This window comes from Populus euphratica, unplaced genomic scaffold (genome assembly GCF_000495115.2).
Source record: "Populus euphratica unplaced genomic scaffold, PopEup_1.0 scaffold146.1, whole genome shotgun sequence".
In the NCBI taxonomy this organism is placed as follows: Eukaryota; Viridiplantae; Streptophyta; class Magnoliopsida; order Malpighiales; family Salicaceae; genus Populus; species Populus euphratica.
In genome coordinates this window covers 413637-422958 of record NW_011500037.1, presented here as the reverse complement: position 1 = coordinate 422958, position 9322 = coordinate 413637, and the positions used below count along the sequence as shown (strand labels likewise).

The 9322-nt window shown below is 32.8% G+C and overlaps 1 protein-coding gene and 1 long non-coding RNA gene across 4 annotated transcripts; one reads left to right on the top strand and one right to left on the bottom strand.

Annotated features, from left to right (window-relative positions):
• Window positions 1–3885: 3885 nt before the first annotated feature.
• On the top strand, window positions 3886–5434 carry LOC105142817 (uncharacterized). Of its 2 annotated transcripts, none has more exons than XR_845613.1 (2): window positions 3886–4809; window positions 4962–5434. It is a non-coding gene; the product is annotated as an uncharacterized LOC105142817 (long non-coding RNA). The 2 variants fall into 2 exon arrangements; XR_845612.1 differs by having other exon boundaries at window positions 4959–5434.
• A 32-nt stretch (window positions 5435–5466) lies between these two features.
• LOC105142816 (uncharacterized) lies at window positions 5467–8072 on the bottom strand. 2 transcript variants are annotated; one of them, XM_011050626.1, is made up of 3 exons: window positions 7806–8072; window positions 7504–7677; window positions 5467–5853 (listed from the first exon to the last, which is right to left on the bottom strand). In XM_011050626.1, the coding sequence occupies exons 1-3, from the start codon at window positions 7952–7954 to the stop codon at window positions 5613–5615; spliced, it is 564 nt and encodes a 187-aa protein (XP_011048928.1). In that variant the 5' UTR covers window positions 7955–8072; the 3' UTR covers window positions 5467–5612. The 2 variants fall into 2 exon arrangements, with proteins under 2 accessions (XP_011048928.1, XP_011048927.1); XM_011050625.1 differs by having other exon boundaries at window positions 7504–7674; window positions 7800–8070.
• Between the last annotated feature and the right edge of the window lie 1250 nt (window positions 8073–9322).

Below are 9322 nucleotides of genomic sequence, written 5' to 3'. Positions count from 1 at the left end.
TCTTTTTCATCTTTATACTTTCCTTTTTCTTTTTTCTTTTTTCTTCATGGTCTGTAGTTTTTGTAATTTCTATTTTGGCCTACAAATTTATTTTCTTAACATTTAAGTCCTTTAGTTAGAGAAATCAGAGAGAAATTTGCCTAAAAATAGTGAGAAGAGATATTGTTCAATTATGCCATTTTTCGATGATGAGACTATTCATCATTGATGTCAATGTATTTTATTTAATGAGAGGAATTTGATGATGATGAGTTTTTTTTATAAACATTTCTTATAAAGATATATCCTGTTTTATTTTGATTGTTTTTTATTCAATTGGTTATTATTATTTTTAGATGATTTTGAGATCTTTTAGGATTAATGAGTGATTCATAGAGGTTTTTATGGTGTTTATTAGGTTTTTTTTATGTGAAAATAGGTTGAAAAAAGCATTTTCAACCTATAAAATCCCACTCTTGAATTTCCTGCCACAAAAATAATAGTTGGTTTTTGAGATGGTGCTAAGCAAGTGACACTTCATCCACTATAACAAGCGACAAACGTTTATGTCTTTGTTTTTTTTTTTTTTCAAAAAAATAAGGGTCATTCACCATTTAAAAAAGAACAAAATAAATATGGCCTAAGCATGCAGGCTTACATTAGGTTCACATGTTTGGGCATTTTATAAGACTACACGCACTAGGCCATTATATTGATGCCTTTAGCCTGGTTTTTTTTTTTTTTTAATGTTAGGTTGATTTTGAATTGGTCTTTATATTTTTTTATCATATAATTAAATACAAATTTAATTTTATAGAGATTATGACTGAGATCACGAGTTTAACTAGTTCACCCGGATCAATCCAATATGTCTTGTTTTAATGTTAAAAAAGTTTTCATCTTGAGTTTTTTCTTTTTAAATCCATACCATGATTTTGCCAATGATCCAGGTTGTCTTTGGACTCATGTTTTTAAGCTGTTTTATTTTTTTGCCCTTTGATTTTATTTTATTTTTACCTTTGAACCTATCAAATCAACTAAGTTATGTTAAGAAAACTCCTACACGATTTAATCTAAAACCCGAGCAAGATAAGGAGACGAGGTGAGAGTTTTTATATTTAACTTAATGAATCATGTTTGCTAAAAATGTCAAAGATTTCCCTGTGTTTTGGATATTCTTTTTTTAAATTCAAGAATTTTTTATTTGACCCTATAATATAGCACAAGAAGTAACCTAATATATAACTATTAAAAGAAAATAAAAGATATAGGTATATCATTGTAGCCATTTTTCCTGTAGTATAAAACTCATAAGCATCATGGATTATAATAATGAATCCATAATTTTCTTTGGTTGGTCAAGTTTTGTTTTCAATTTCATCCCTTTTCATACTTGTTTGATTCATTATCGGACCTCATTAATGTTTATTTCAACTAGTTTCACATAGGATTCTCACAATAATAGAAAATTAATTTTTGTTTCATTAATTTGAAACATTTAAAGCTTCAAGGATAAAATTGAAACTTGCCAATTTAAAAACTAACATGAACGGGAAAAAATAGAGGGAAATTGAGAAAAGTTATTGTTATGTCTGTGTTATGTGTCAACGCATGTGAGAAGCTATTATACTTGGGTAGCATATGAGATGGCTTATGACATCCAATTCCACCCTTTCTTAGTGTCATCTAAATCATCTTGTTACGGTCTATCTCTACATGTAACTTGTGTTGATGGAGGGGTTTTAGTTTGGCTTTGATGAACTATTTTTTTTTCTTTTTTCTTTTCTCTATCCTCATCTTAAGTTCCATGGCTAAAACTCTTCAGAACCTATAGTGGGATGCCATTTTTTCTTGGGTGTCAAATGTAGTCCTTATTTTTTCTACTATTTTTGCTAGTCTTTTTTTTTTCTTTTTATTTTCATCCTTTAATATTGGGCTTGTTAGGAATAGAATTTCATTATTATTTTTTATTTTTCTTCTATAGGGCTAATCCCAGTCCAATAACTCTTTTAATAAGTTTGTTTAGTTAACCTTACCCGAGTTTCCTCGTATTTTTTAAATAGATTTTTTTTCTAATTTCATCCTACAACATTAGGTTGGTTAAAAATTGAACTTTATATTTTTTTTATTTTCTATTTATAAAGTAATCTTAGTCTCATGACCTGGGTAGCAGGTTTGTTTGGATTGACTTAGTTTTTTAGCCCCTTTTAAAAATTATTTATTTCAATTTTATCTTTTGATATTAGGTTGGTTGGGATTCATGATATTTCTTTTATCTTCTTTCTATGGAGTTGTCTTTATCTTATGATATAAGTCATGTGTTTAGCGAGTTAGCATGAATTGTCTCTAGTTTTTTTCTTAAATAGTTTTTTTTTTAATTTTATCCTTCAACATTAAGTTGTTTGAAAATTAAGTTTTTTAATTCCTTTTAGTTTACTTTCTTTGGAGTTATCCATTCTCATAATCTTTGTTACGAGTTCTTAGGGTTAACCTAGGGTTTTTTTTATAAAAAAATCAAATATATTTTTTAATTTCATCCTTTAACATTAAGTTGGTTGGGATTTGTGCATCGTATTTTTTTTAAATTTGTTTTATATAAAATTATCTCATTTTCTTAACTTGTGTTGTGTGTTTGGCGGGATAACTAGGTTTATTTAATGTATTTTTTTGTTTTTTTAATTTAATATTTTTTTAGTTATTATATGAGATTATCTCGTTCTTATGACTTGTGACACAGGTTTAACGATTAACTCAAATTAACTTAAGCTACTCTTTTTTATCCTTTTTTAAATAGTTTTTTTTTAGTTTTATTCTCCGACATTAATTATTTAGGAATTAAGTTTCATGATTTACGTTTTGATTTGCTTGGATTATTACGGTTTCATAATTTGTGTTGTAAATTTTATAACTGAACCAGGATTAACTTGAGTTAATTTAGTTTGTTGCCATCTTAATTTTTTTTAAAAAGATATGGTCCATAATATCATTAGCTTAATATTTAAAAAAAGCATAGTCCAAAATAGATCATGTTTTAATTTGATGATTAAATTATTCTTTGTACTAAGAAACACTTTAACAATGTAATTGGTCTTGTTTTTTAACATTTTAAAAATGTTAAAACCGACCAGCAGCTTAGAGCGAATCACATATCTATTTTATTACTAGACTGATAAATGGTGATATGCATTCTAATAAGAAGGACAATAATGTATTTTGCAGATGCGAGGACTGATATTCACTTGTTTTGGTGCTCATGAATTCATGCGAACTTTGGTACTACAACGCATGGGTTGTCTTCTATTAATTTAATGAGCCTCCAAAAACTAGATTGGTGACAAAATCTTGAACCTTCAAGTTTTATAATACAAGGAGAAATGGAGAACGAACTGTCATATTATATTTTTATTGACAGCATGTACAAGTGAAGACCTAATTTATCTATTAATAAACAGAAAGAAAGAAAGTCTGTCTGTCTCCTGCCAAGAGTCAAATTTATAATCTTATACACTGCATCCGACCATCTTCCACACGTGCGTCACTTAGCACTCTAGAATCTCACCAAGCACGCCCTCTTTTTTATTCATTTTTTTGCGTGATTTCTCTTTCTATGGGTTTTTCTTCTTAAAAACTAGAGGCGCCACCAGTCCCGCTGGTTAACTGGGAAGTCAGCTGCAGCTAGGGAATTATCAAATAGTTAACAACTCAAGGTTCAGATTCTTCGAGGGTTGAAGAGTCCATATATATATATATATGTATATATATATATATATGTATATATATATATATATGTATATATATATATATATGTATATATATATATATATGTATATATATATATATATGTATATATATAGATTCAGAACAATGAAGAATGAAAAGTCTGTGTTCCACAATAATATGTGCGCAATAATTCTTATTTCTCACGATGGTTGGTAGACTAAAACAATTAACAAGTCTTACTGTGTGTGGGTCACGTTGTATCATGTTTTTACCCTTTGAGGTTTATTCAGCCTTTGGTGAATACAAGTGTAAATGATATGCTTAAGAGCTTGTTAGAGAAAGATCTATTGGTTCAGACAGTTAAAATAAAATATATATCATATTGAAAACAAGAAATCAAGATGTGAAAAATGTACTTTTCATTAATTTCCAGCCTCGTAGTTTGAGCATCAAATTCCCTCAGCATGAACGCAATGAGTTGGGGAATAAAGGACCATTCCAACAGCCAATTATCAAATTTCAGATTCTGTGATGTAGAGAAGAAGAAAAGAAGAGAGATAAAATTGTGTTCCGAGCAACTCAAAAGCCACTTCTCTCTATCACTTTTGTTTTAGGCTAATCGTTTCTACTTTCTTTTTTAGAACAAAGTTTTTTCAGATTCATGTGCATTTTCTTCAAAGCGTAGCAGCAAATCTCCTTATCTCACACGGAGGAAATGTTCAGGTTGTAATTTCTCTATTTGAGTAGCCCAAATGGTGTCGACTCCATGGTACCAAATGGAGCTCGTTGTAAAAATTCTGGTCCTTGGCATCATCTAAGCAGCAATCTATTTGCATGCTAAAGTGTGCAGCACTTGAAAGCATGACTAGAAAGACATGGGTTTATTAAGTACGATGTATGCATGGCAACAAAACCACAGAGTCAATGGTTTAAGCAAATTGTGTTACTGAAGAGAAAGTACGCCTTCGTTACATGAGATAGATGTTCTTATTGTAGATTTGTAGACTTAAAGCTGCAGGGAGCATGCTCAAAAACAGAAACTCTGTATGCAGAACAAATCCTGAAACCAGAGGCAGGAGATTGGAGCTAAACGAGGGAGATGTCGAAAAGGTTAGACACGATAATATTTTTTGAGTACTTCGTTATATAATGCATATCTATGTGCTTAGGATGCTTAAAGTCGCTGCTTTCCAACAGTAGATGTAGAAAGCATACATTTATGTGAATCCTCACGGAGTCCTTCTCTTTATGACCATCAGCAGAAAAGGATCAATCATAATTACCATTGATATGGCTAGACTCTGCCAAAGGGCTGTTTCTTCCGATTGATTTTGTTTTAGAAGACCCCCTACTTTCCATTCTTTAAATGTAGGGTTGAAGAGTGGAAAATTCATTCTGTACACTAACATATGACTGGAAATGATTCAAGTAACTGGACGTGACTGCTTTCTTGGTCTTCTTCAGCGATCTGTTTCCAGAGAGGATGTTCAACTCGTAGAAAAAAGCATATGAAAAACACTAGACAGAATAAAATATAGAAAGGAAAGTTACCCACTTCAGTTTCAAATGAATGAACAACCGTGTGTTGTGCAGTTGAATTGATGGTTCCTTGAAGCCTGCTAGCACAAACTTTTGTGTTTTTGCTGCCAACAGCTGAGACTTTTTTCAAGTCTCCGAAGAGAAGATTGAAGATTGCTCAGGAACTAATTAAGTTCTACATCATCTTTCTGTGGCATCATGGGCAACAATTTGAATATCTGTAAATCATGCAGTAAGAAACATTGCATAATACTTTGCATTTCACAGGATTGTTTCCAAAATTACAATATTGGCCGCCAGCCTACATTGTCCTGGTCACTAACATTAAAACATCTGTATAGCCTGATACATGTACCAACAAGTTTTTCTTGTGATCAGTAGTCATCTTCATCTCTTGATCCAAAGAACCTCCTGACAACAGCCGCCATAGCACCAATAAACATAAAGAATACAAGAGTTTCAAACCCACCTCCAATGCCAACGGCAACACTAGGACCTGGTGCAAAGAATGAAAATGGAGACCAGCCCCAGCCACCATAGAATGGTACACCGTAGCCATACCCATATCCACCAACTAAAGGAGGGGCCACTGGTGGATTGACATATATATTGGTCCTTCACAAATATAACAGAAACTAAATCAATAATAAGCAACGTGAATAATTATAATATTTCATTTTAGAGGGTTTAACACAAAGATGTAATCAGAACAAAGAAGGAAAGTAGATTCCAGTGACACATTCAATAGCCTTTTCTTTGTGCTTTGGTTCGTGTAAGAAATATGCCTTTACGTAGCAGCCTTACTTAATGAAACATGTAGTATCTGGAACAGCAACGTAAGAAATTGCTTTCTTTTCTTTCTTCAGACATTCGTTTTCCTTTCCCCTTCTTCAACATACTTCACATTTTGTGCCTCTGATTCAATTCTTTCATTAATCTGTTCTATTTCTTTGGCTTTCTCTTCTCATTCTGAGTCTGTATGAAACCTTCGTTTCACAAATGGTACACAAACAACATGACAACAACCAGCTTTTAATCAACTTCTTTACATGATAACTTTTCTTTATCCCCAAAACAGATTGCTCCAAGTTCTTTCACCTTGATATTTTCATTCTATCAGTATTTCAGCATCTTTGAGTACCAATTCATCTTTGCAGCAGGGCTGCACTTGGCTAACCCCACGTCTCACAGTACTGGTTGCAAAATGCCTGGACTCTGCCCTTTTCTCCTTAATTTTTTCCTTATTTCTCTAGACTAGAGAAAGGTGTCCTGCCCTAGTTTATTTCTCTCATATTACTGTGGCTTATTTCAGAATTACTAATCACACATTCAAGCTTTGTTCAGTAGGTTACAATATTCAAGATAATGCAACTATCTGAATACAGGCATTCATGCACCAAGAGCTTTTTACCATGAAAGTAGATCAAATGTCACTCAACCAGTTCCACAAATCACATGACTAACGAAGCATGTCCCCTAAGCTTTCTACAATGGAATGTAAATTTAACATTCATAAGTTCAAATTTGACTGGGAAACTTCAATTTGAGATTTATCCTATCAATCCTTGCTTTGTGCATGCAAGATGACTTCCCTTCACTGAAGTAGCAGTCTTGTTAACTCGATCGTGCAGCACTTCCAGCAATGATCAACTCACCAAATGTTATACTTGTAACATGTCAAGGGGTATCTGCACCAGAACTTTAGTGTCTCAGCTTTTTCAAAGATAGTACATCTAATTTTTCCTTCCTTTTCTTGGTCCAATGGTGCAGTTATGAAATGAAGATAATGCTCCTCCTTTCTGAACCCATCCCGCTTCAACTCTGATTGATTTACTTCTGTTGCTTTAAACAATACCAAGAAACTAATCTAGTTGGCAAGAGTACTCTGATTAAGAGTTTAGACTCCAATGTTCCATGCAAGCAAATCCCGACCAAATTCATGACTGAGTACGGATCTCCTAAATTATGTGATCTATGGCATCTCCAAACCAGACTGGCCAACAATTATTGAAATGAATGTCTTGAATGAGGTTGAACTGACAACAGATTTCACAGCCAAAATTAACACAAGACCATTCAGAGATTTAATTCATAATTGTTGAGTTCTCTCTAGGTAACCAACATACCAATAACATCACAACAATCAACTAAAAAGGAAAATATATATATCCAGCAGCCTTGTTTTACTAGTTAATTAATCACAGACCAAAAACAAATTATAACCGAAAAAAAGAGGCAAAAATTAAAGCTGTATGGATACGTTACCTCGAATTATTGTTGATTCTAGGAGCTGACCGAGGAGCTGATGACCGGAAGGCTTGACCACCAACTCTGCCACCAGACTTGGCAGCTGATGCATCACCAACAGACCCCACTGTAAGCATCCCAGCTGCTAGTGTCACCACGGCAAACTTTGTCAATTGGTCCACAGTTTTCCTGTAAGAACAAATGCCCAAAAAACAATCTTTAGCCTCTCTCGCACACACGCAAAGAAAGCATGATCGCAAATAAGGAATAAACGAAAGTCGCTGAGATCAAACAAAACCAAGTTTAGCAGTTACCTGCTGCTGCAAGAATCTTTTTGGTCATCTCGGGAGTAGTTGCATGAGACAATAGGAACTGAGTTTAAGAAATTCGTTTTGGGTTTGTGGAGTAATGGAGCGATGAGGGCGTTGGCTAGGAAGCTCTGTTGAAATGATGCTATAGCCATGGACATGTTGTACAAGTAAGTATATGACTCCTCTGGTGTCGTGTGTGAAGTTCTTTTCGGTTCTTACTTGTGTTGTTTCCTCGCAAGGGAAGGACCATTCTTTTCTTGTGTCCAAGCTCCACATACATGGTCGCAGATTTTATCCATTTCATGATTGGGAAGATGCCACGTGGTGCTATAGCAATGGCTGCTGGAGCTTCCGTCGAAGTTTCCAAAAATGGCTGCCACCCCATTTCTTGTTTCCAAAATATAAAAAAAATATTTTATGAATTCAGAGATTGGATTAATATTTAAGAAATTACTTTCTTTAAATATATGAAGTTATCGTGAAAGATGTGTTTTTAAGATTATTAGTTTGTAAATTGTCACAAATTCTCTTTTTTTAATAGAATAACGAATGCAATTACCCAGTCTTATTTTTTGAAGAAGAACCAGTTAATTACATTATAACTTATCTTTCACATGTAACAGTCGTAGGGTATGATCCTCCCAAGTATATATATTTTCAAAGTAGCTCATATTATTACAAGTCTTTTTTTCTTTTTTCTTTTTAATTTATTCAAAAATAAATAAATAAAAACACTACCATGCCAATTGGATTTGAACAAGCCTATGTTAGACTCGGATAATCTTTGCCTAAGCCTGATTATTCAGGATATGACACCGCACCGGTGGGGTTCAAGCTCTTTTTAAAGAAAGAAAAAACAAAGAAAGGTAAATTTGTTTTGTGATTTTGTGACCTTCCTATCTTTTTATTATTATTATTATTATTATTATTATTATTATTATTATGAGTGTTCAGACCAGTTTGCACACTAATTAGTATTTAAAAATGCATTTTTATCAAGGTTTTATATCATTATTTTGCACTTGAAGTATCAATAACTCCTTAACTAAAGCATGTTTTATAATAATGTATCTAATAATATAAGATACCTTTAATTTGTGGTAAATGTTCATTTTAAATGCAAGCCTATCACATAAATGAAATGATTGATTGATGAATTTAAGAACTGAAATTGAAAGGACAAACAGATGACTAAACTTAGAAAAGACATGTTAGTGTAATCCAAATTGGAACACTATTCGGTGATTGGGTTATATTTGGAGCTGTAGATTTTAGATTTAGGTCTAATTTATATAGATGGAAAGGTAAGACATAGGCCTACAACTTCCAAGATTAAAAAGACCACTTTTAAGTCCAAATTGGAGCAATAACAAAGAAGTCTGAATCTGTCTTCCAGCCCGAGCACTGTTCGATATTTTGGCCATATCTGGAGTTCTAGAAGTCCAAATGAGCTGAATGTTTTACACAAGAAAGCTGAGACAATTGCCTACAACTTTCATGTTACAACTGGCTCCAATTTTGACGTT